This window comes from Hemitrygon akajei, chromosome 1, assembly GCF_048418815.1.
Source record: "Hemitrygon akajei chromosome 1, sHemAka1.3, whole genome shotgun sequence".
Taxonomy (NCBI): domain Eukaryota; kingdom Metazoa; phylum Chordata; class Chondrichthyes; order Myliobatiformes; family Dasyatidae; genus Hemitrygon; species Hemitrygon akajei.
Window position 1 is genome coordinate 40,654,861 of NC_133124.1, and position 27,222 is coordinate 40,682,082.

The 27,222-nt window shown below is 38.6% G+C and overlaps 1 protein-coding gene across 5 annotated transcripts in view; it reads right to left on the minus strand.

Annotated features, from left to right (window-relative positions):
• Window positions 1-27,222, minus strand: part of chd7 (chromodomain helicase DNA binding protein 7) — a 228,198-nt gene that overhangs the window by 65,382 nt on the left and 135,594 nt on the right. For all 5 annotated transcript variants that reach the window (XM_073041862.1, XM_073041857.1, XM_073041872.1 and 2 more), the window contains exons 10-14: window positions 23,052-23,189; window positions 20,554-20,675; window positions 11,912-12,155; window positions 1,092-1,268; window positions 685-828 (exon numbers count right to left, since the gene is read on the minus strand). In XM_073041862.1, coding sequence (XP_072897963.1) covers window positions 685-828; window positions 1,092-1,268; window positions 11,912-12,155; window positions 20,554-20,675; window positions 23,052-23,189 — 825 coding nt within the window. The remainder of the gene's footprint in view (window positions 1-684; window positions 829-1,091; window positions 1,269-11,911; window positions 12,156-20,553; window positions 20,676-23,051; window positions 23,190-27,222) is intronic.

The following is a 27,222-nucleotide window of genomic DNA, read 5'->3' on the forward strand; positions in this document are numbered from 1 at the left end:
ACTATAAGTGTGATTCACATATATTGTAATTGATGTGATATATATCCTCCTGTATTCTTTTTTGTAAGAAATCAATAAAAATATTGAAAAAGAAAAAAATAATTATTATTTTATTTTAAATGAACTAGACATTATATTTAAATGATTTGAACTAAGTCAAAAGCTCCACTTAGTTTCTCTCACCCTCAGCAGCTTTTCTCCCACTCATTAAGTGGGATTACTGGATTTGCACAAAGTCTTTCTCTGATTCACTGAGATTTCTCAACCTGCGACATGGGAAAGCCTGCAATTGTTCTTGCAGCACAAATTCACTGGGTGGGAAATACTGCTGCTGAAATGAACACATAACATTGGACATTTAGATACAGAGCTTTTGTAGAGGAAGTGCGGATAGGATTTTATGGATAGGAAAAGTTAAGGTGGATATGGACCAAATTTGGGAAAATGGAACTAACTGAGATGGGAACCATGATCAGCAGAAACTAAATGGGCATAGGGGCTTGTTTCTGTACATATGTCTTTGAGTCCCAGCATTAGTGTGATCCACCCTATTATAATGGAAACAGAAGATTTGAGATATGATCACTGGTTGCTCCATTTTATTCCATGAATTGCAAAAGACTTTGCCATAGTGAATATACTATAATAACATCCTCAGAAATAAATTTAAGATTCATTGAATACCTGTTCTTCAGTTTTCAAATCACCAAACTCTTGCAAGAAGTTAGTCTCCGAGGGGAATCTAGAGGGTTCCAAGAAATTCAGCAAACTGAAAAGTTCTTCTACAGTGTTTTGTAATGGTGTCCCTGTCAGCAGTACCTTGTGCTCCTGCAGCAGCAAAAGAAATGTCATTACATTCATACCTGTTAAATAACTGAATCTGAATAACATGATAAAAAATGCTGTCCATGTTCAACAAAATTACAAGCTAGATATTATTTGTCAATAATATACAATTCATTTATCACATGTACAAGGAAACATACAGTGAAATGCACCATTTCCACAACCTGAGGATGTGCTGGGGGCAGCACATTCTGGCACCAACATAGCATTCCCACAATGGTCATTATTACAGAAAACATACTAACCAGATCCATTAGCTTTAGTCCTTCCAAAAGTTTGCAGTTTCTGTTCTTTAGTCTGTGGGCTTCATCAATTATCACACAGCGCCATGCAATATTGCGGAGTTCTGGGCAATCAGTTAAAATCATTTCAAATGTTGTGATGATGGCATGGAACTTGTATGCTCCCTGAATTATACGACCCTTAAGACAGGAAATGTTGAATTAATTTATTTTCTGAATTGAGAACTTTGATTAAAAAGCTGCTGAAAATAATTAATTTACTATATGTATATTAAGCAAGAGACCACACGACCGGGTCACCATTTATCTATTAAAGACGTTGGACAAGAAAAGTTACTTATCAGGTGTCTCATCCCTTATTGCTGCATGTACAATGGCCTACTTAATGTTCTATGGCCAGATATAATTAACTTATAATTCTACAGAAATAAGATTTTCTGGTGATGCAAGAAATGAAACAGCATCTCAACAACTTTTCAAATGCTCTTAACACATTTGTAAGATATTAAAAAACACTATTTTAATCCACTTATCAGGTATTACCATTCCAATATACAGTATATTATTCCCCATTACGAATCCTTAAGTCAACTTTGAAAGTCATAGAGTTAGAGCAGTTGCATACAAAGTAGGCTAAGGGAGTGAAAGCAAGGAGTCATACTGAAATCAATTCTCTTCTTTCAAATTGGAGAGAAAATAGAGATTCCATCATGGGTCACCATTAAGACATCTTCAGGGATTAAAGTTTTCTGATTGGATAGGGAAAGTGAAAGCAACAAATTTCAGCAAGTTATGGGTGAGGCAAGGTAAGGCAAAACAGATGGAACAATACTTGTAAGAGTTAAGAAATTCATTTTTATAGGGAGAAGAAATAGAGAAACAAAATAAATAAATCATTAAATAGATGAAGGAATAAAGACAGCTGGGCATGTACAGAACTCTGAGTGAACCTGGACAAAGCCACAAAGAAAGCATTGGGAAAAATCAGAAAATTTTCACACTATAATCATGACAATATCTCAAAAATGTTTAACTGGCTGCAGGTGCATTGAGACATCCCAATGTAGCTGTGAAGTTGATAAATTCAAGTCTGCTTCAATATTAATGGAGAAAATTTTGCCACTGGCAGTAAGCTCAGCAACCAAAGTAGATGGGGACAAAAACAGAAAAAGCAGCATGACAACATTTACTGCACACCAGGCAGTACGATTTGCAATACACTGAATGAAGAGGAACTAGATTGAATAGCACCTTCCAAAAACGGACGGTACATACATTTGGAGGAAGAGAAAGTGGGACTAGTTGTATAGCTCTTTTAAAGACAAATAAGCATCCTTCTAAACTACATCATTCTTTTTTTTAAAAACATTTTTTTATTAGTTTTTCAAAACATTTTACAAATTAAAAACCCCAAATCCCAATGAGGAGCATTAATACAGTGCAAAATTAAGCGTACAATAACAATATGCTACAAAGGAAGAGAATTTAACAAAAAAGTACCTAAATTAAAGACAGGTAAGCTTAGTGTCCTCCCCAAGCCCCAAAACACAAGATAAAAAACAACAACAACTCCAGACCGACCACAACACAGTATAAAGAGTATAGGTCAGGACAGTCAAACTCCCAGACTGTGAATACACTTAGCAGCAGAGGATAATAATGCCTACTACCAGAAAAAAAAGGGAGCTGAAAGCAAGGGACCGAAAAGAAGAAAAAAAAACCCTAGTCAGGAGGAAGGTTATGAAAGTACTCGATAAAAGGTCCCCAGACCTTATGGAACTTTAGATCCGAATTAAGAACTGAATAATGAATTTTTTCGAGGTCCAAGCAGGCCATAATGTCATTAAGCCATTGCGCATGAGTGGGCGGGGCAACATCTCTCCATCTAAGGAGGATCAAGCGTCTAGCCAGGAGAGAGGCAAAGGATAGTATTCGGCATTTGGTCGGACCCAGACATAAATCTGTCTCGCCCCAAAAACCGAACAGAGCAATTAAGGGGTTAGGTTCTAGGTGCTGATTCAGAATACCCGATAATGTAGTGAAGACATCTTTCCAGAATTTCTCCAAGCTAGGACAGAGCCAGTACATATGGATGAGAGAGGCAACGCCCCTCTTACATTTATCACAGAGCGGACTAATGCTAGGGTAGAATCGAGATAGTTTAGATTTAGACATATGGGCTCTGTGAACAAGCTTAAACTGCAAAAGGCAATGGCGAGCACAAAGAGAGGTTGAGTTAACCGATTTGAGAACCGAGTCCCAGTTCTCCTCGGATAAGGAGATATTTAAATCCTGCTCCCAGGCCATTTTAATTTTATCCACAGGGGCCCGTCGTAAGGCTGCTAGTTTATCTCGGATAACTGATATTAAACCTTTACACCTAGTGGATTAATGGAAAGAAATAGGTCCATAGCATTTTTCGCAGGCATTTCAGGAAAGTTAGGAATTAAAGGAGCAATAAAGTGTCGGATTTGGAGATATCTGAAAAAGTGAGCGTTTGGCAGGTTGAACTTAACAGAGAGCTGCTGAAAAGAAGCGAAGCGATTATCGATGAAAAGATCTTCAAAATGTCTAATGCCCTTCCTATACCAAACATGGAATGCTGAATCGTACGTAGTAGGTAAAAAAAGGTGATTGTGTGCGACAGGGCTAGAAACGGAAAACCCCTGGAAACCATAGCATTTCCTGAACTGAGCCCATATACGCAAAGTGTGTCTAACAAGAGGATTAGCTATTGATCTGGGCAGACTGCTAGGGAGTGCAGAGCCAAGAAGTGCAGATATAGATAATTCTTTAGTGGAGCTCAACTCCATTGCCTCCCAGTTAGGACACTCGGGTTGGCCGTGGAAGAAAGACCAGAAGGTAGCACAACGTATATTAGCTGCCCAATAATATAAGTGAAAGTTAGGTAAAGCCATGCCACCCTCTTTTTTAGATTTTTGGAGGTGGATTTTATTAATTCTAGAGCACTTATTCTGCCACAGATATGACAAAATAATAGAGTCTAAGGAATCAAAAAAAGATTAGGAATAAAAATTGGGATAGATTGAAATAGGTATAAAAATTTGGGGAGAACATACATTTTAACAACATTAATATGACCTACCAAAGACATAGATAGAGGTGACCATTGTACCAGACTCTGTTTTATAGCATATGAAAGGTTGACAAAGTTTTCACGAAAGAGATCTTTAAACTTCCTTGTGACTGTAATTCCAAGATAAGTAAATTGATTATGGACTACTTTAAAAGGGAGATCACGAAATATTAGTTCTTGTGCTTCTTTATTTATTGGGAAAAGTTCACTCTTATGTAAATTAAGTTTATAGCCAGAGATCTGGCTAAACTGGTCAAGAAGTGAAAACATTAGAGGTAAGGATGTAGACGGATTTGAGAGAAAGAGTAATAAGTCATCAGCATAGAGAGAAACTTTATGCTCAACACCCCCTCTCCAAATCCCGGTCAATTCAGGACAGTTTCGAAATGCTATCGCCAGAGGTTCTATAGCCAAATCAAAGAGAAAGGGACTTAAGGGGCATCCCTGACGGGTGCCACGTTTGAGATTAAATACTTGGGATTTCTGAAAATTAGTTAAAACAGAAGCAGTAGGACACAGGTACAGCAATTGGATCCAAGAGATGAAACTTTGGCCAAGGTCAAATTTTTCTAAGACTGCAAAAAGGTAGTTCCACTCTATACGATCAAATGCTTTCTCTGCATCGAGGGAAATAACACATTCAGGAGTCCCAGTTGGAGCTGAGTATAAAATATTAAATAGACGCCGAATGTTAAAAAAAGGGAGACGGTTTTTAATAAAGCCTGTTTGGTCATCAGAGATAATGGAGGGAATAACAGTTTCTAATCTATGAGCCAACTCTTTAGCTAAGATCTTTACATCAACATTGAGCAGAGAGATCGGCCTGTACGAGGAACACTCTGTTGGGTCTTTGCCCTTTTTTAAAAGAATAATAATAGATGCCTCATTGAAAGAGGGTGGCAATTTGCCATAATTAAATGAGTCAGATAATACTGAAAGTAACTGAGGAGAAAGAGGTGAGGAAAATGATTTATAAAATTCTACAGGGAACCCATCAGGTCCAGGAGATTTCCCTGAGGACAGTGCAGAAATTGCAAAAGATATTTCTTCTGATGATATAGGCGCATTGAGTTTGGCTTTGAAATCAGATGAGAGTGAGGGGATATTCAGATTATGTAAAAATTGATCAACAGAGATATTGTCATTCAGAGATTCAGAGGAATAAAGCCGAGAATAAAAATTTTTAAATGCGTCATTAATTTCTAAATGATCCGATGTAAAGTCTCCGTTCTCCTTCCGGATTTTTGTAATATGTTGTCTGGCTTTGGAGCGCCTCAGCTGATTGGCTAGGAATTTACCAGACTTATCCCCATGAATGTAAAAGCGACTCTTGCTTTCGAGAAGTTGGCGTTCAACAGGTTGAGTGGACAGAAGGTTAAATTTAGTTTGGAGTTCAATGCGCTTCTTGTATAATTCAGGGTTCTTAGTTTGAGCATATAATTGATCCAAATCTTTAATCTGGTTAATGAGGTCTGATCGATCTGCACGGGATCTTCTGTTGAGATTTGCTGTGTAAGAGATTATTTGACCCCTCAGATATGCTTTCATGGCATCCCAGACAATCTGGCATGGCACTTCAGGTGATGTATTAGTGTTAAAATAAAAGGTTATCTGATCCTTAATAAATTTTACAAAATCATCATCCGATAATAAAGTTGAATCAAACCGCCAGTGTTTATTCCTCTGAGGGAGACCAGGAAAGTTCAGAGAGAGGGTAATTGGGGCATGGTCAGAAATCAGTATACTCTGATAGTCACAAGAGTGGGCAAATGGGATAAGTTGGTTATCGAGTAAGAAATAGTCAATTCTAGTGAAGGTATGGTGAACATGTGAGAAAAAAGAATAATCTCTCTCCGTAGGATGGAGGAAACGCCATATATCAGAGATACCAAAATTAGAGAGAAACGATTGGATAGCTAAGGCAGATTTAGTAGGTGATCTGGTAACAGAGGACGATCGATCCAGTTTAGGATCCAACCAACAGTTGAAGTCACCACCCAGTACCACCCAGTATAAGAGAGTATGAGTTTAAGTCTGGTAGTGAGGAAAAAAACCGTTCAAAAAAGTTAACATCGTCAAAGTTGGGAGCATACAGGTTTGCTAGTGCAACTTTAGTGTTATATAGTTTACCAGAAACAATAATAAAACTGCCATTTGTATCAGATATTTTATTATGGAGTTCAAAAGGAATATTTGAGTTAATAAGAATAGAGACTCCCCTAGCTTTAGCGGCAAAGGATGAATGAAAATGCTGACCCGCCCACTTTGACAGAAGCCGGGAGTTATCAAAACAATGAATATGAGTTTCTTGAAGGAAAGCAATGTCAGCTTTGAGTTGTTTAATATGTGAGAATACCTTCCTCCTTTTAACAGGGTGATTCAATCCCTTTACATTCCAGCTCACGAATTTAAGCTATTATCAATTACTAATGCATAAAAGGCAGCAGGCATATAAAAAGTCAAGCAGTACACTAGCAGTCTGGGAGCAGAAATGTAAACATAGATTCGTAAAATCAAAACATATACATGTCCTGAGCAATAAAGAGAAACAATAAATACAGTGAGTGATGTTGGAACTGGAAAATCCACCCCACCCACACAACCCAAAACTAGACGGCTACCAAAACAAGTAGCTAGCTCTACCAAAAAAATTAACCCAAATACAACTTCCAGATCTGTGTCATTGACAACAGTTCCGTATAAATACTATAGCAAATAGTAACTAGTTTATGCACTGGAAAACATAATTACAGATTAGAACACCTTCTGCAGAAATACAAAACTTAATACAGAGAAAATCGGAAGAAAACCAAAACTAACCTACCCGCGAAAAATTATATAAGAATAAAGTAAGAGAAAGGGAAAAAAAAGGTAAAAAAAAAGGAGAGGAAGGGGAAAATTATAAATTCAAGATGAGTATTTATCAACCATTTACAGAGAGGAGAGAAAAAAAATCAGAGATTAGAAAAAAAGGATGAAGAAAGGAAAAAAAAGATAAAATAAGTAAATATTAAAAAAGGGGAAAAATAAATCAGCAATTAAACTGTGAACCAACAAACAGGGAGGCCTTCACTAAAAACTTCGAACCTCCAAAACAAGTTAGAGTCAGTTGTAAAACTCTGTAGATAAGGTTATACAAGAGTAAAAATAGATTACACACACACCAAATCCCGGGAGAGATTGTCAACAGCCCTTAGAGTTTCAATGAATAGTGTCTGAGTGATTCAAGTGAAGTCTGAGTCCAGAAAAAGTAATTTTACTACGAGGAGTACTTATCCACCATTTTAGGAGGTCCGATCAGATTCCGAAGATGACTGGATAGCCGGAAGACTTGCCACAAATGCCTCAGCTTCCTTCACCGACCTGAGCCATTTGTATTTTCCAGTATTAAGCTTGATTCGTAGATCAGCAGGGTTGCGAAGGGAAGGTTTAAAACCACGATCAAACAGCACTTTCATTACGCCTTTAAATTCAGCGCGCATCTTTAAGGTCTGGGGTGCAAAATCTTCCACAAAGCGAATGGTTGTATCCTTGAAAGGAAGAGACCCCCTGCGACGCGCCTCTACAATCAGACTGTGTTTTACCTGGTATTGATGGAAACACAAGATTACTGGTCACGGACGGGAGCCCAGAATTCCGGGGGGAACGTAAACTCTGTGTGCCCATTCGAGCTCGGGCGGGTTCGGAAGCAAGTCTTTCCCGAATATCTCACAGAGAAACTCGGCGAAAAACTTCACGGTTGATCCCTGTTCAGTCGCCTCTGGCAATCCAAGAATTCTAAGATTGCAGCGTCTGCTGCGATTTTCGAGATCCACCATTTTGGAAAGGAGTTTGTTAGATTTTTCCTCTAGGCTGGAACAGAGAGTCTCCAAGTATCGAACATGACTTTCTAAATCTTCATAAGTCGAATCGATGCGAGATAAGTGTTCAGCATGCTTGTCCACTTTATCGTTGATCTGATCCAGTTTGTCTTCCAACTGTTTGAAAGCGGTTTTAAATTCCTTTAAAATTTCGTCTCGGAGCTTTCCGAGTGCAGACAAAGTCTCGTCCGAAGGAGCGATAGCCTCCTTTCTCCTGGATTTAGAACTCTTGCTGGACATTGTAAGTTAGATATGTTCACAGGCAAGTAAGAGATACCGAAAAAATTCCTAACTAAGGTTTAAAAAATGGAAACATTTAGTGCAAAGATAGCGACATTAACGGAACAAAAGTTCGGAGCAGCTAAACAATCGCCATCTTACCGGAAGTCCTAAACTACATCATTCTATCAACACTTGAATGCTGCAGATGACACACAGCTGGGTGGCAGTGTGAAATATGAGCAGGATGTTAGGAGAATGCAGCGTGACTTGGATAGGTTGGGTGAGTGGGCAGATGCAGTTTAATGTGGATAAATGTGAGCTTATTCACTTTGGTGGCAAGAACAGGAAGGCAGATTACTATCTGAATGGTGTCAAGTTAGGAAAAGGGGAAGTACAATGAAATCTAGGTGTCCTTGTTCATCAGTCACTGAAAGTACACATGCAGGTACAGCAGGCAGTGAAGAAAGCTAATGGCATGCTGGCCTTCATAACAAGGGGAGTTGAGTACAGGAGCAAAGAGGTCCTTCTGCAGTTGTACAGGGACCTGGTGAGACCACACCTGGAGTATTGTGTTCAGTTTTGGTCTCCAAATTTGAGGGGGGACATTCTTGCTATTGAGGGAGTGCAGTGTAGGTTCATGAGGTTGATTCCCAGGATGGCGGGACTGTCACATGTTGAAAGATTGGAGCGTCTAGGCTTGTATACACTGGAATTTAGAAGGATGAGAGGGGATCTGATTGAAACATATGAGATTATTAAGGGATTGGACACGCTAGATGCAGGAAACATATTCCTGATGTTGGGGGAGTCCAGAACCAGAGGCCACAGTTTAAGAATATGGGGTAGGCCATTTAGAACAGATTTGAGGAAAAAAATTTTCACCCAGAGAGTTGTGGGTCTATGGAATGCTCTGCCTCAGGAGGCAGTGGAGGCCAATTCTCTGGATGCTTTCAAGAAAGTGTTATGGAGCTCTTAGTGGAGTCAAGGGATATGGGGAGAAGGCAGGAACGGGTTACTGATGATCAGCCATGATCACATTGAATGGCAGTGCTAGCTCGAAGGGCCAATTGGCCTACTCCTGCACCTATTGTCTATTGAAAGGGCAACTTTCCACAGAGTCTGCATTTTTTTAAAAATTTCAGCTCCCCAGCTATATGTTATAGACTTCCAACTGCGCATTAAGACTCCAATAAAGCCTGCACTACAGGAAGATACTGATAGCATTACTTTATCTACTCCATAGCTCAGGAAGTATGTATGAAAAGAGAAACAGTTAAAATTTGTAGCACAGTTGGAACTGAGTTCATGCAATAGAATTCAAGGTTGATGCTCCTACTAATTCACTAACCCTGACCTGGGAATACGTCAGTACCAGATAAAGACGTACAAAGAAGCTGGATGAACTCAGCAGGTCGGGCAGCATCCGTTGACTGCTCCTTTCAATGGATGCTGCCCGACCTGCTGAGTTCATACAGCTTGTTTGTACGTGTTTATTTGAGCATAGCATCAGCAGTGTACTTTGTGTTTACTTCAGTACCAGAACCTTTTTTCATCCACAGATTGTTAACATCCTTCAGTGTTAAGAACATAATTCCACTGTACATATGGAGTGCTCCAATTCTGCAATACATTAAGATGAATCAAACCAATTCGCATGTGAAGAACACTGCAAAACATTTTTGCATGAATTTAAGACAATTTAATGTTTGCAATCCATCCAGTAGATGGGCTCAACATCCAGTAGCTCTTTAATTAGTGTGGCACAGTAGCACAACACTTTACAGTGCAAATGCCCTGGGTTCAATTCCCAGGGTTGCCTATAAGGAGTTTGTACATTCTCCCTGTGAGCTTATGGGTTACCTCTGGGCATTCCAGTTTCCTCCTACAGTCCAAAGATGTACCAGTTAGTAGGTTAATTAGTTATTGTAAATTATCCTGTGATTAGGCTCAGATTAAATCGGGGGTTGCTGGGTGGCACAGCTCAAAGGGCTGGAAGGGACTATTGAGCACTGTATCTCAATCAATAAATAAAATGTTGAAACTTTTTATATATGCGCAAATCAATAAGCTACAAAAAGGATGTGAAATAAAGACATTGGAACAGTAAGGACTGAAAAATATTGATAATGCCAGCTTTTGATAAAATGTTTGTAGCACCAAAATAACAAATTGTTTTAATAGTTAATTAAAAGTATTGGATAAAGTCAACTTCCCCTTTGACCTACATGACTCTTGCCAAAATATTTTTAAAACTCAAATGATAAGGTTGAGAGCTAATGCAAGATAAATAGCTGAAGAGTAGTTACAGAAACACTTTTTAATTACAAAATTCAGACGAATAATGGCTTTGTATTTAAATAATATGTAGAACAATTGAACATCTTGACTGAGGGGGAGATAATGTAAATGAAATCAAAAGACTACGCAATTTTAATTTTGGATTAGTGCACAAGAGGATAAACATTTCCACATTGGTTATCAACTATTCAGTCATAAGAAAGAGTTCCTCCAAGTCTGAAATCAATTAGTTTTGAGCATTTAAATCTTGCTAGCATTTCCTAGATTTACGCAAACTACAGTTTCTAAATATCTTGCTAACTGTTTATTTGGACTATTTTTGTAGATCAATTTTATAACCATTCCAAGGATTTCTCCCTATTCTCACATATAGTTCACAATATCATACCATAACTGGGCTGAAATAGATGCCCTGCCATTTTCTCATATTTCTAGAAATAACTGGATAAGTTACACTGGTTTGCATAGCTAGTTTTTTGTATAGACATTGCTTCATTATCTGCTCCTTCACCCCAAGCCAAAAGATGATAAGCCATAAAGCACTTGAGCACTCATTTCTGGAATTAGTATCCTATAATTGAGCAATGGAGATTTTACGGTAGTTATCCAGTTCGCTTGATCAGATAAGCTTCCCTAAAGTCAGTTTGGCCATCGAGGACAAGAAAACATTCATGCCTAAAAACAATGCAGAGAAACAGACAGAAAGTTGATCATCAGATCAGGTAACAGGAAAAAAAGGGCAGGAAAATATCTGTCTTCAGTCTTGAAAGCAAATGAACTTAAGAGGAATTCATTGAATTATAGTAGATTAGTAGAAATAGTAAATATTTAAAGCAGTAAACTTGAAATTCATATCTCCTGGGAAAAAAAGGACATAACTATAAAGTAATAAAACATAAATTCAGAACTGGCATCAGGAAACAAAATGCAATAAGTTCTTGAAGACAGTAAAAATTAGCAGTAACAGATTTCATTTTTGTTATCAGTTCCAGTTTTTTGTGAACAGCAAATGTAGTACAATTATAATTTAACAGATTTACCAAGTCACATAATTGAGTTAACAGAAACAGCTATTTACTAGCTGTAAATATTTCAATGCTGGACGGTGGTGTAATGGCATCAGCATCGGACTTCAAGGCAAATGGTCCCGAAATGCTACGGAAATTGCAAAAGTGTAATTTTGGCCCAATGTGCGAAAAGAAACAACAAGTATTTCAATAGATGAAGTTTTACAAAACTAATCATTTGAAATAATAATTATGCCCTAGAATCTCTTAACAATATAAGTATTTACCTCAGATTTAATAGTACACATACTGAAAGATTTTATAATCTGTTTTCCTTACCTCAGCATCCCGGAAATACATCTCATATGCCTGAATCATTTGGCGGCTAGCCTGGCTGCCATGGTACACGGCCACATTCATTGCTGTCCAAGTGCGGAATTCCCTCTCCCAATTAGTGATGGTGGAAAGGGGTGCAATAATCAGGAAGGGGCCTTGAATTCCCTTCAAGTACATTTCATACAGAAATGTAATAGACTGAATAGTCTTCCCTAATCCCATTTCATCTGCCAAAATGCAGTTTTGGCTGGAAAAAACCAAAAAATATTATGCTGATATAAAAATAACAGTGTATAAACTTAAATTATTTTATGATGTGTAACTACAATGCAGTACAAATATATGCAGTTCCTCAGTACAGGTGATTCTTGGCCTGCTTTTCAACTTAAGACAGAAACTAAACATTATCAAAAGTATTATATTTAATACATTTAAATCAATCTTCAATTTTTTTTTCAACACAGAGGAATTTTAAGCAGTGCAAAACAGTTTGAAGATGGAGGGAAGCAGGAAAAAGAAGTTTACCTCCACACTGACCATAGGAAAATGTAATTCTATACAAGAATTCTACTGATAGCTACGCTTTTCCATTGTGTAGTCCATAACTCTAAGTTTCCTTCCTTTCATCAATATGGTTTTCTGATTCTGGCTGCACTTACTTAATAAAGGTAACACGGGACAGCAATTTTTTCCCCCCCAAAAGTGTTGCTTCCTCAGAATTGTTTGTGTGGTTATGATAGACAACTTGAAGCTGAACACAAATACAAGTTCAGACGAGTTGTATCAGTTAGGAATTTGGAGAGTCAAGAATTGAACTTTTATTGAATATAATGCATTTAATTGCATAACGGTGCTACCACTTTGCTATAGTTCAATGAAGCTAAAAGTGTCTTGTTGATTATTTTTATTTGTACTCAGTGTCTTCTGCTTTTTGTATAAGTACCCAATGATAATCAGACATCTTTGATAGAGTCCAGTGGCCCTGATACAATTTTTCATGATCGTAATGTCTTGGTGAAACCTTTCACCATGCTCATCACCTGATAGGGCACGATTTGAAAGGAGGTCTAAATGGAAATGCAGAAAATTAATCTTTAGTGATATTTTTACACTTTATGGTTTTGCATACTTGAAGCATGTTGTCAACCAGCCGCACTTAGTTTGATGTTCTGTAGTTGCAAAGAAAATTTTCAACGACATCTTTAATGTCTTCCATGCAATTTTCTCTGGTCCCACTAGAAGCTCCTCAAATTGCATGTCATTTGATTTGTGGACCAACAAAAATGCCTTCCTTAATCTCGGCATCAGTAATTTTGGAAACACTTGTCTCAAATTTTGAAATCCTTCACGGAAATTTTTGTGCCTGGTGAGAGCAGATTCCATCCTTGCAGTCTTGAATCCAGTAATTCTGCTTTTGTCTTCGACAAATCAAAGCCTCTGACCAGGTCATTCAACTCAGATCAATGTGTCAGATGAGGCTTTCTTGTTCAAAATCTGTATCAGTGTCATTTTCCATTCCTGGCTCATGCATCCTGGCATCTTCATCTCTCTCCTCCAGTCTCCATGTCTTTGGTGGCTTCGGTACTGGAAGACAATCGTAATGTGGCACTGGTCTCCTGGCCAAAGAGATTGGGGTATTCAATGGATTTCTTGCTTTTAGCAGACACACTGGTCAGACAGAAATAGCAGTCTGTCATCCTTCTGCTCTTGCCATATCATCACTCCAAGATTGACAGCGCATGTTGCACAACAAATGTGAGGAGCCCAGGCTTTGATTGTCACTAATTTTACACCCAAAGTAGAGCTCATAGGCTTTCTTAATAAGGGGAGTTATGCTTGATCTTTGAAATTTAGGCACATACTTGCCACAAATACAACAAAGGATTGTAGCTGTTGCAACAGTGGTGAGGCACTTTGCTATCACAAATGCTCCTGAAAATAAATTACTTTATTATGAGTACACACAATATGGGATGCACATAGAGCATGCACATCAATGTGATCGCTAACTGATACAAATGTAAATGCAATGCGTAGCACAGTGTGTGCATGATGCTGTTATAGCTGTTCTAAAGCCTGTCCTGCTATGGAGCATCTTCCCTGGACAAGACAGAAAACCTTTCAGTTTACATTGTGGGCAACATTTTAATTGACTCGAACTATGAATTGAAAGATCAAATATAGGCAATATTTAAAAAGATGGTAATGTGGTTTTCATGATCTGCAGACCAAAATCCTTAAGATATACCCAAAAGTATTTGGGAAGCAAAATATTTTTTTCCAGTGTTTTGTTTCATCCAATTTCACTTAAAAATCAAGCAAGAATCTACCAAGATTTAATTCTGGGAGTTTTTTTTGAAAGCTTCAGACTGCCAAATAATTTGAGAGGGTTCAAACCCCTCAAAAAATAATTGGAACAATCTGGAAGATCCACATTTTTGCTTCAAAGTACAATGTTGTCGGCATCACAGAGTCATGGTTGAAAAAAAGATCATAGTTGGAAGCTTAACATCCAAGGATACACTGTATCAAAAAGACATGCAGGTAGGCAGAGGGGATAAGGTGGCTCTGCTGGTAAAAACTGAAAACAAATCCTTGGAAAGAGTTGTCATACAATCCTTATGGGTAGAGTTAAGAAACTGCAAGAGTAAAATGAGTCTGATGGGAGTTAGATACAGGCCTCTGAACAGTACCCAGGTTGTGGGGTACAAATTGCAATGGGAGATAGATAAGGCATGTAAAAAGGTCAGAGTTACGATAGTCATGGGGAATTTCAGAATGCAATCATGGGGTCAACCATGGATATTGCATCCTATGCAAGCCAGAGCACTATGAAAAGGAGAGCAAGTTGTTGCCCATGCAGCATTGAACTCAACATACGATTTCTTTAGGACTCCAGCTCTGGATATTTCCTCGGGGTTTACTCCCTAAGCTTTCTCCATGAGTGGGTATAACTGCATGGCAGCAGAGCACTGAGTTCAGACATGAGCTGCCCACTATGGCTGACAAGCCTCATCTGCCCGGAGCAACTGGTTTGAAGGTGCCAGTAATCCACCTTTGCCCCTTCTTCAGTCTGTAGAAACTGTTCCGCTGGGCTTAGAAGTTAAGCTACACATGAAGGCCGGGAGCTGGACCTGGTTGTCAGAGGCTATTTAAGACACGCAACTGGGAGCACTTAACAGGTAGCTTATCCCTACTACTCCCCTTTGTTATGACAAACTTAAGGAATATGCAGATAGATTGGGAAAATCAGTTTGGTGCTGCATCCCAAGAGAGGGAATTTGCAGAAGGCTGACAAGACGGCCTTTAGAATGGCTGATGGTTGATCCCACTAGAGGAAAGGAAATCTGGATTGGATGCATGAGTGAGGAGCAGGTTGACGTTGATTGGAAGGGGATACTAACAGAGATAACAGCAGAGCAGCAATGGCTTGAGTTTCTGGGGACAATTCAGAAGGTGCAGGGTAGATACATCCTAAAGATGAAGTAGTATTCTAAAGGGAGAATGATGTAACCATGACAGACTAGGGAAGTCAAAGACAACAGAAAAGCAAGAGTGGGCATACAATATAGCAAAGAGTAGTGAGAAGTTAAGAGGATTGGGAAGTTGATAAAGACAAAGTAACAATAAAAGCCTGAGTAAAGAAAATATAAAATATGAAGATAAGCTGACCTATAATATAAAAAATGGCACAATTTCCCCCCCCCCACAGATATACAATAAAAAGAGGCAAGCGTCGATATCGGGTAGCTGGAAGAGATAGTAATGGGGGGGGGGGGGGGAATGGTGGATGAACTAAATGTTGCCTACATGAATTTTAGCAAGTCCTTTCACAAGGTCCCACATGGGAGGTTGGTTATAAAGGTTCAGTTGCTTCCATTCAAGTTGCGGTAGCAAATCGGATTCGACACTGGTTTCGTCAAAAAGACCAGAGAGTAGTTGTTGATGGTTACCACTGACTGAAGCCTGTGACTAGTCATGAGCCACAGGAATTGGTGCTGGGTTCATTGTTGTTTGTCACCTATATCAATGATTAGATGATAATATGGTAAAGTGGATCAGCAAGTTGGTGGTGACACCAAGATTGGGGATGTAGTAGACAGCAAGACAATCAAAGCTTGTCTTGATTGGAAGAGGAAGATAGAATTTAATGCAGACAAGTGTGAGGAGTTGCACTTTGGGAGGATCAACAAGGGTAGGTCACTGAGTGCAGTACAACAGAAGGATCTGGGAATCCAGATCCACAATTCCTTGAAAGTGGCGCCACATGCAGATAGGGCTGTCAAAAACACTTTTGGCACATTGGCATTCATAAATCAAAGTACTGAGTACAGGAGATGGGGTGTTATGTTGAAATTGTGTAAGACCTTAGCGAAGCTTAACTTGAAGCACTGGGTCTAGTTTTGGTCACTGATCAATGGAAAAGATGTAAATAAGATTAAAAGAATGCAGAGAAAATTTATAAGGACGTTGCTGGGACTCAAGAACCTGAGTTAGAGTGAAAGGTTGAATAGGTTAGGACTTTATTCCCTAGAATGTAGAAGATTGAGAGATTTGATAGAAGTCTACAAAATTATGAGGGGTATAGATAGGGTAAATGCAAGTAGGCTTTTTCCACTGCGGTTTGATGAGATTTCAACTAGAGGTCATGGGTTAAAGGAGAAAAGTGTAACGTTTAAAGCAAACATGAGGGAGCAATTTCTTCACTTATGAGTGTTGAGAGAGTGCAGAATGAGCTGCCAGCATAAGTGAAGGATGCAGGGTCGATTTCAACATTTAGGAGAAATTTGGATAGATACATGGATGAGAGGAATGTGGAGGGCCATGGAATGGGTGCTGGTTGATGAGACCAGGCAGTTTAATGGTTCAGCATGGACTAGATGTGCCAAAAGGCCTGTTTCTAAGCTGTAGTACTCTATGATTCTGTGACTCTAAGTCACCTGGACCAAATGCACTATACCCCTGGGTTCTGAAAGGGGTAGGATGTTGAAGCATTAGTAATGATCTTCCAAGAATCACGAGATTCTGGAGGACTGGAAAATTGCACATGTCACTCCACCCTTTAAGGGACGGAGGCAGAAAAAGTAAATTATAGGCCAGTTACCTTGACCTCAAAGGCTGGGAAAGATATTGAAGTACATTATTAAGGATGAAGTTTCAGGTATTTGGAGGAACATGATAAAATAGGTCAAAGTCAGCATAGTTGCCTTAAGGGAAATCTAGCCTGACATACCTATTGGAAACCTGTGAGAAAATAACAGGACATATAGACAAAGGAGAGTCAGTGGATATTGTTTATTTGGTTTTCAGAAGGTCTTTGACAAGGTGCTATACATGAGGTTGCTTAACAAGAGCCTACGGTACTGCAGGAAAAATACCAGCATGGATAGAAGACGGGCTGACTGGCATGATTAAAGAGTGAGAATTAAGGGGCCTTGTCTGGTTGGCTGACAGTGAATAGTGGTGTCCACAGTAAATTTATTATTGAAATACATATATGTCACCACATATAACCCTCAGATTCGTTTCTTTGAGGGCATGCTCAGTAAATCCAAAAACCATTAATAGAATCAATGAAAGACTACATCCAAAAGGGTGGACTAACAACCAATGTGCAAAAGACTACAAAAGAAAAAAAATACAATAACAAATAAGCAATAAATAGAGAACATGAGATGAAGAGTCCTGGAAAGTGAGTGAATAGCTTGTGGGACCACTCAATGATGGGGCAAGTGAAATTGAGCAGAATTATCTTGTGGTTCGCGGGCAATAACTGTTCATGAACCTGGTGGTGTAAACCCTGAGGCTCCTGTACCTTCTTCCTGATGGTAGCAGCGAAAAGTATCCATAACCTGGGTGGTGGGGGCCCCTGATGATGGATGCAGTTTTCCTGCAACAACACTCCGTTTAGATCTGCTCAATAGTAGGGAGGGCTTTACCTGTGATGGAATGGACCATATCCATTACTTTTTTTTGTATGGTTTTCCATTCAAAGGCATTGATGTTTCCAGACCAGGCTGTGATGCAACCAGTCAATATACTCTCCACCATACATCAATAGAAGTTTATCACAGTTTTACATGCATGCCGAATCTTCGCAAACTTCTAATGATCCAGAGACACTGCCATGCTTTTTTCATAACTGCACTTACGTGCTGCGCCCAGGGCAGGTCCTCCAAAATGGTAACACTAAGGAATTTAAAGTTGATGAAACTCTCCACTTCTGACACCCCAATGAGGATTAGCCCATAGACCTCCGATTTCCTCTTCCTGAAGTCAATAATCAGCTCCTTGGTCTTCCCGACATTGAGCAATGAGCAATGACATTGAGGATGTTGTTGTGGAATCATTCAGCCAGATTTTCGATCTCCCTCCTATATGCTGATTCATCACCACATTTGATCCAGCCAACAACAGTAGTGTCATCAGCAAACTTAAATATGGCGTTGGAGCTCTGCTTAGTCACACAGTTATATGAGTAAAGTGAGCAGAGCAGAGGACTAAGCATACAGTCTTGCAGTGCACCTGTGCTGATGGAGATTGTGGAGGGGATGTTGTTGCCATTGTTCTGTAGGGGTCGGTGTCGGGACTGTTTCTTTTCAAGTTATCTGTCAATGATGTGTATGACGGAATTAATGGCTTTGATGCCAAGTTTGCAGACAATGTGAGTAGTGTTAAGGAAGCAGAAAAATCAATCTTCAGAAGGACTTAGACAGAAATAATAAAGAAGTGAGTTCATGGGCTCAATGTCCATTTAGAAATCAGATGGCAGAGGGGAAGAAGCTGCTCCTGAATCGCTGAGTGTGTACCTTTAGGCTTCCGTACCTCCTTCCTGATGGTAACAGTGAGAAAAGGGCATGCCTTGGGTGATGGGGGTCCTTAATAATGGGCACCACCTTTCTGAGGCACCACTCCTTGAAGATGTCTTGGATACTACAGAGGCTAGTACTCATGATGGAGGTGACTAATTTTTCTACTTTCTATAGCTTCCTTCGATCCTGTGCAGTAGTCAACACCACCGCCCCCCAGACAGTGATGTAGCCAGTCAGAAAGTTCTCCACACCACATTTGTAAAAGTTTGAGTGTTTTCGTTGACAAACCAAATCTTCTCAAACTCCTAATGAAATATAGCCACAATAGGTCTATGGCAGAGGCATTCTTGATAGTTGCATCGATAGGTTGGGACCAGGTTAGATACTCAGAGATATTGACACCCAGAAACTTGAAATTGCTCACTTCTGATCCCTCTACGAGGATTGACTCGTGTTCCCTCGTCTTACCCTTTCTGAAGTTCACAATCAGCTTTTTCATCTTACTGACTTTGAGTACAAGGTTGTTGATGCAACACCATCCAACTAGCTGGTATATCTCGCTCCTGTATTCCCTCTCCTCTTCATCTGAGACTTTGCCAACAATGATTGTATTATCAACAAATTTATAGATAACGTTTGCGTAAAAGGCATTGAGAATGTCTGGTAGTGAAGCACTGTTGCCATTCATGATGTTGGGTTTTGCTTTGTAGGATGTCCTGCAAACCCTGACAGAGTTGACGCACATCCGATGTCACTTCCAAATCCACCTGGAATTGTTTGTTTGCTCTTGAAAAAGTCCTCCACAAGTCAACCTGGCCCAAACTTGCAGGAGTTTAGAAAAAAAAATGAAGGGGGGGAATCTTATTGAAACCTATTGAATATTGAAAGGTATAGAATAGAATGAATGTCAAAATTTCCTACAACGGAGGAGTTGAGTACCAGAAGGCACAGCCTCAGAATAGAAGGCCATCCATTTAGAACAGAGATGAGGAGGAATTTCTTTTGCCAGAGGGTAGTGAATCTGTGGAATTCATTGCCACGGACAGCTGTGGAGGCCAAGTCATTGAGTATATTTAAAGCAGAGCTTGACAGGTAACTGATTAGTCAGAGCATTAAAGGTTACAAGGAGAAGGCAGAAGAATGCTGTTGTAAGAGAAAATGGATCAGCCATGATGAAAAGGTGGAGCAGACTTTGTGTCTTACTGCCTATTTGTGAAAAAACCTGACATAGATGATGCTTGATAGCTCCAAACTATTAATTACTGCAAGTTTCTGTTGACAAAAGCAATTATTATTACATTCCGGGCATAAGGTCCACATTCTCACCTCTAAAAAAAATTTTGACCATCAAGTTCATGCTTTGCACCCAGGTGCTTTGCCAAGTTAATAGAGTAATTGTATTTTTCATTTTTTGAGATACAGTGTGGAACAGGCCTTCCAGCCCTTCGAGCCATGCTGCACAGCAAACTCGAGTTAACCCTAGCCTAACTCAAGGAACAATTTACAATGACCAATTAACCTAACTGGTACGTCTTTGGACTGCGGGAGGAAACACACGCATTCTACAGGAAGGAAATACAGATTCCTTAGAGATGTCTTCAGAATTGAACTCCAAACTCTGATGCCCGAGCTGTAATAGCAGCACTCTAACAGCTACACTACTGTGATGTCCCCTTATTAATGTGAGTTGTTAAGTTTCTGTCCAATACCGTAGCCAAGCAATACTAGTCAGGTTTTAGCACTTAAGCTACCAAATATGAGTCTTCAGCAGAACTGAAGAGATTAAACAGTTTCATTACATACTCCCACTATTTTGAAATCAAAACAACCCACCTGTTGTACCAATTGAAGAGTAGCCAGTTTACGCCCTCCAGCTGGTATTCCCTGAGTTGATTGCCGTTTTTATAATCTCTAGAATGTTCCAACTTGGTCCAGAATTCTGGACGTGGTCGTTCCTTTCAGATACAGGCAAATATTAATATTTTTATGGAACTGGGCCAGACATGTAAAATTAACAAGGGTGTCTCTTTTTCATCAGTACACAATTACTCTCTAATCAGCTTCCGACCAAGTTCCTTAATTAATTTTCCAAATCAGAATCCAAAAGCTCTTGACTCCTTTAAGCTCCCTTTCTGTCTGGTTTACTGATAACTTTCTCAATTACTGCAAAAGCCTAAGTATTTCTATACTACAACCAAGCATGCATCATCATTTCAATAATATTCTAAGCACAGCTGGCCAATATGTGCGCCATTAAACCAAAGCTAGGTGTTCAACTGGACCTCAACTTACTAACCTTACTTTGCCATTCTCAAGAAATCCTTTGAAAAGTTTATCCAATAACAAAATGCTTTTCTTTCCCTCATTAGCCCTTATGAGAAAGCATTCCATGTTCTAATAACTTCCAATAAAGACGCAGAAACCAACTTCTGAATATTCTTTTAACCATTACCTCTAAAAACTTTAAAAACCTCTTCAGATCATCATTCTTTTTCAAGCCTTGGCCTTGATACTCAAGTGCTCCTAAATGGCATTCAAATGATTTAAACCAAATCATTTTCAGGACATTAACCACTCTTCCATTAAAAGTTTCTAGAACCGTGTAGAATATTTCAAGATCTCAATCGATGGCGTGTAAAGCTTTAATAACACTTCCTGATTTTTATCTCCTTAAGAGAAACTCAATTCTCTATTTTCCCCCCAAAAAGGACTTCTTTAAAAGAAAAGATTTCTTGGAGCTTTAGCAGGAAGCAGAGTTGGCCATTTACTTCCTTGTAGCTGCTTGGCCAATAAGTAAGATAATGGCTATCTTAATTCTGTGCCATCTTTCATCATTAACACAAGAGCATAATAACAGAGGAGTGGGCCACTCGCCCCTAACCCCACCATGATGAAAGCTTATACGATCCAGGTTCACTCAGTGCCATTTCCTAAGCCCTCAATTCATTGATCTTTCCAAAAACTTGTCTGCTTTCTCATTAATACAGCCTCCATAATGCTCCAGGTAGAGGTTCATCAGCCCATACAAGTGATCCCAACATGCTTAGTTTCACATTACAATACTCCAACTGTGTCACTTTATTTGAGATATTGCCACTAATGAAAACAGTGACTTTTCCATGTCATACAGATCACCTCTCGTTCTTATAAACTTTAAAACATATGGGTTTATTTACTTTAACTGTTGTATTAACACCACACTCAATTCCATTAATTTCCAAAAGTTTATCAAATCAATTGAGCAGCATCTGCCTGGGTGGTATTTATCTGCAGTGTGCACCATCTACAAAGATAAATAACACCTCATGAGCTTATTCAGTGACTAAGCCAAAGTGTTTCAGGTTCCATCTCAATAATGAATGAGCACCACTCAGGGAGAAACTACATCCACAACTTCTAGACTTCCCAGTCATTAGAAACCTAGGCCCAGTCTACTTAATCTCTTCTAAAGGACAAACCATTCCACTCTATCCCTAACTCTATGCTAGGAATTAAGGTAGTTCTTCCTTACACTACCTCAATCACATATCCTGGTATATTCTTCCCAGAATGGGGCAGGAATTTTCTTTTCTTTACATTTAATCAAGTCTACCTCCCTCTCCAAAATACCAGCAGACCCCCGTTTATTGAATTTGTTCAAATCTTATCACTTCAAGTGGAGATGATTAATACCTCAGGATCAGAAGGATTTTATAGGAAAGCCAAAAGTCAACTATGTGCAACGACATAGCAACATCACACTAGTGGAATGAACGACAAAACATTGTTGGAATGGATGGTGTTAGACGAGAATGGTTGACCTAAGCAGTTGGTCTTTTGCTGGAGTTTAATTAAAATGGAAAACTTGTCATATGTTTAAATAACAGCATTATCACAAGGATCTTAAATATCGTGCCCCACTGAACAAAATCTGCTGCCACTGTAGATCCCAGAACTTTGCATTCTAACCCTTAGGTTGAAATTGCAATCCCATATGCTGTAATTGTTGTAAGTGTCTTATCTGGCACTTATGAAATACATTAATTCATGCTCAGTAACAAACAATTGATGTAAAAAATCAATCTTTAAGCACATTTTACAAATTCACAAATACATTTAACTGTGCTTAGCTCACCCTTTAAGCACTGAAAAATACAATTTTTGTTATGAATAAACATTTAATGTCAAAGATTAATTTTTTATGGTGCCAATTATTTATTGATTGGTCATTATTTACTCATTTCCACAAGACTCTCTTTTCCCATTAAACCAACTTCTGTTCATACCCAAATCAAACCTTAAGTTTTTTTAAAAAAAAAGCCTGAAACACAAACACAGAATTTTGATCTTACCATATACTCTGTTCTTGGTGTCATGGCTTGTAGCTGCTGAAATTCTTCAATTTTGTCTTGGTCTGTGTCAAGTTTCAGTTCCCAGGTGCTTTCTTCATATGGAAGAGAACACCACTTCACCAAATAATGGGTGACTGGCTGTTTTGAAGACCATTAGAATTAATCTATTTGGGATTAATAATCTTATATGCATACATTTATTTTGCCAATATTAGTTGAAACTACAAAGCAAAAGTTAAACTATGTAAGAAATCCCAAAATGAAAAGGAAACATTTTTGGCAGAAAATTACAAATAAATTTGTTGTATAGGTATATTTAGAAGTTCATGAATAGGGAACTTATTTTGCTCTAAAACTGTTATAGATTCTATACGATTTAATCAATTCTTTACCTTCCTATAATTTTCAAGTGACCAACGTTCTCTATTTTGAAGCAAAATTGTAACCATTTAAAATTGATTTTCTTTCTATTTATGAAATTAATATTTTGTACATCTCACTGGCACTTGTGGATCAAGTTCTCTTCCAGTCCATTATCTCCAAATAAGACCACAGCTAGGTGAAATGTTAATAACCTCAACAAACATGCTTGATTTGCTTTCACTTGCAAAAGTATAGGCATCTCAGAAAGAAAATATCCAATGGACATCCAGTATGAGAGCATAAAAGTTGGGAAAAGTTAGTTGTACAAAACGTTGGTTGGTATGCACCTGGGAGCATTCTGTGCAGCTCTGGTCCCCAGACTAATGAAATATGTAATTAAACTAGAGAGCGCAAACAAGATTAACATGGAAGTGGCCTGGATTAGAAGTCTTGAGTTTAATTGTCCTGCAATTAGGACATGATTACATTAGTGAGCTGCTGGCCTTCATAGCTCAGTGGGCTGGAAAGTCCTTAACTGAACTGTATCTCTAAATAAATAAAAAATAAAGAGAGATTGCATGGACTTTGTTCATTTCCCCCCAGAATGAAGAGACTTGGACAGGAGTAGTCTGAATAGTGGCCCTTACTTTTAGTAGTAGGGGTGTCTAAAACTGAAGGGCATAGGTTTAAGTTGAGTGGGAGGAAGTCCAATGGGGATCTGAAGTATATATTTTTCATACAAAAATTTGTAGTTTGCTGGAATTAACTACTACTTATGGCAGAGGCTGGAACAGTAACAATATTTAAGACTTGAATGAGCAGGGTGCAGGGGATTTGGAATTAATGCCGTCAACTAGGATTAGTATAGCATCAGTTGGTGCATTAGTAGACCTTGGAATCCAGGAAGGTCCTTAGCAGGAAAATCGTCTACACGATTTCAAAATACCCTAGTAATTCCTGGTCTTAAAGACAATAAAGTCAAAATGTAATTGTTCAATTGATAGCCATTGATGTGAAAGCAAGAATATATCATGCTCAACGAGACACAGCAATCTCCAATATTCAGAATTGCCCATACTGATCATTGAGATTATCAAACTACATCATTAAAGAAAATGTTATACATCTTACTAAAGCATGTAAAAGAATTATATCCTTGCAGATGGCAATGCTTGTAAAGCAGAAGTGAAAAGTAATTAAATACATCACTGCTGGAATGACCACATCCTTCAAATACGGTTTTAAAATAATCATGAAATATTTTATTCCTTAAACAAGAGAAATCATTAGCTGGAACACAGATTGGTGTGCATATATAAAGCCCATGACAATAGTGAATGGGATTCTGTAATTGCTTTCATATTTGAAATTACAAGCCCAAAGGAGGTATATCATAATTGCATTCGATAATATCTGGATTTGTCATACATGCAGTCCTGCATACCCCTCTATAGAAATAAAAAGATTCATTAAAATGAATGCACAAATTAAAAATATTAAGGTGTGAAATATTGGAGCTTTTAAAGTATTCCAGATATTATTTATAGCCTACAAAAAGGGATATGAATGCATATGGTTTGAGCAGCATTTATATTTAAAGTGGTAGATGGTCCAGACCTCTGCAGTCTTAAGCATATAATTTCACAGTAACTTTCGATGTTGTTGCTGGTCTAAGACCAATAATTAGGATACATTTTAAAATCAGGATGCTGTGAAGCTTGAAGAGAATTTACAGGTGATAACACTCCCTTGCACCTATTAGTTTTTCAAGAAATAAACAGCCATGAATATCAGATGTTCTACTGAAACCTTCATGAGGTGTTACTTATCTTTGTAGATGGTGCACATGCAGTTAACTACCACACAGGCAGATGCTGCTCCTGGCCTAGTTTTCTAAACTCCTCCAGGGCTGCTCAACTGATTTGATGAAAAAAGTTGCAAATTGAACTCTAGTGTCATCAGTTATTATGGAATATACAGTGTCTATAAAAAGTATTCACTCCACCCCGTAAGTTTTTCATGTTTTATTGTATTACAACACTGAACCAGTGGATTTAATTTGGCTTTTCTGACACTGATCAACAGAAAAAGACTCTTACTGTCAAAGTGAAAAACAGATCTTGGCAAAGTGATCTCAATTAATTACCAATATAAAACACAAAATAATTGATTGCATAAGTATTCATTCACCCCCCCCCCCTTAATATAACACAAAATTATCACTGGTGTAGCCAATTAGTTTTAGAAGTCACATAATTAGTTAAATGGAGATCACTTGTATGCAGTCAAGGTGTTTCGATTGATTATAGTAAAAATACACCTGTATCTGGAAGGTCCGTATGCTAGTGAGTCAGTAGCTTCGCAAAAACTACACCAAGATGACAAAAGAACATTCGAAGCAACTCTGCAAAAAGGTTGTTGCAAAGCACAAGTCAGGAGATGGATACAAGAAAATTTCCAAGTCACTGAATATCCCTTGGAGTACAGTTAAGTATATCAGTAAGAAATGGAAAGAATATGGCACAGTTGTAAATTTGCCATCAAAAACTGCGTGACTGTGCAAGAAGGGCATAGTGATGGAGGCCACCAGGAGACCTATAGTATACAAGTTTCAGTAGTTAAGATGGGAGAGTAGCAAAGAGAAAGCCACTGTTGAAAAAAAGTCCCTGAAGTCAGCTGGAAGGTTTTATGGTCTGATGAAACTAAAATTTAGGTTTTTGGACATCAAACTGAACTCTTATGTTGGCATAAGCCGAACACCGCACATCATCAAAAACACACCATCCACATCCCTACCACCATCCCATCCCTAAGCATGGTGGTGGCTGCATCATGCTGTGTGGATGCTGTACTTCAACAGGCTCTGAAAGGCTTGTGAAGGTAGATGGTAAAATGTATGCAGCAAAATACAGGGAAATCCTGGAGGTAAAGCCTGATGCAGTCTGCAAGAGAACTAAGACTTGGGAGAAGATTTGTTTTCCAGCAAGACAATGACCCCAAGCATAAAGCCAAGCTACACAGGAATGGCTTAAAAACAACAAAGAAGGTCCTTGAGTGGTCAAGTCAGAGTCCAGACCTCAATCCAATTGAGAATGTGTGGCTGGACTTGAAAAGGGGTGTTCACTCACAATCCCCATGTAATCTGACAGAACTTGAGTAGTTTTGTAAAGAAGAATGGGGAAAAAATTGCTGTGTCCAGATGTGCGAAGTTGATAGAGACCTATCCACACAGACTCAAGGTTGTAATTGCTGCCAAAGGGGCATCTGCTAAATACTGACTGGAAGGGGATAAATACTTATGCAATCCATTATCTTGCTTTATATTTGTAATTAATTTAGATCACTTTGTAGAGATCTGCTTTCACTTTGACATGAAAGAGCCTTTTCTGTTGATCAGTGTTGAAAAAAAACAAATTAAATCCACTGTGATTCAATGTTGTAAAACAATAAAACATGAAAACCTCTGGGGGGGGTGAATACTTTTTATAGGCACTATAGTTGTGCTGTTGCTGATGATTTACAGTGGATCATGAACACATAGCTTTGAGTTGCTAGATCTATATTGAATCTATTTCGCTCAGGATGATAAATGCCACATAATAATGCCTGCAGTTCACATCGCAGTATTTTGTCTCCAAGGTTCGTTCAGTAATCACTTTTATCAACCATGCTAGATAGATGTACCTAGAAAGGATGAAGTAAATTTATCCCATGTTGGTCCTCCTGACTCCTGCTCCAGACTCTGCCTCAGCCAGCTCAGGTTGTGTTGAAGTCATCAATGTATTTTATTAGCTGGAGGGCAGCAAGT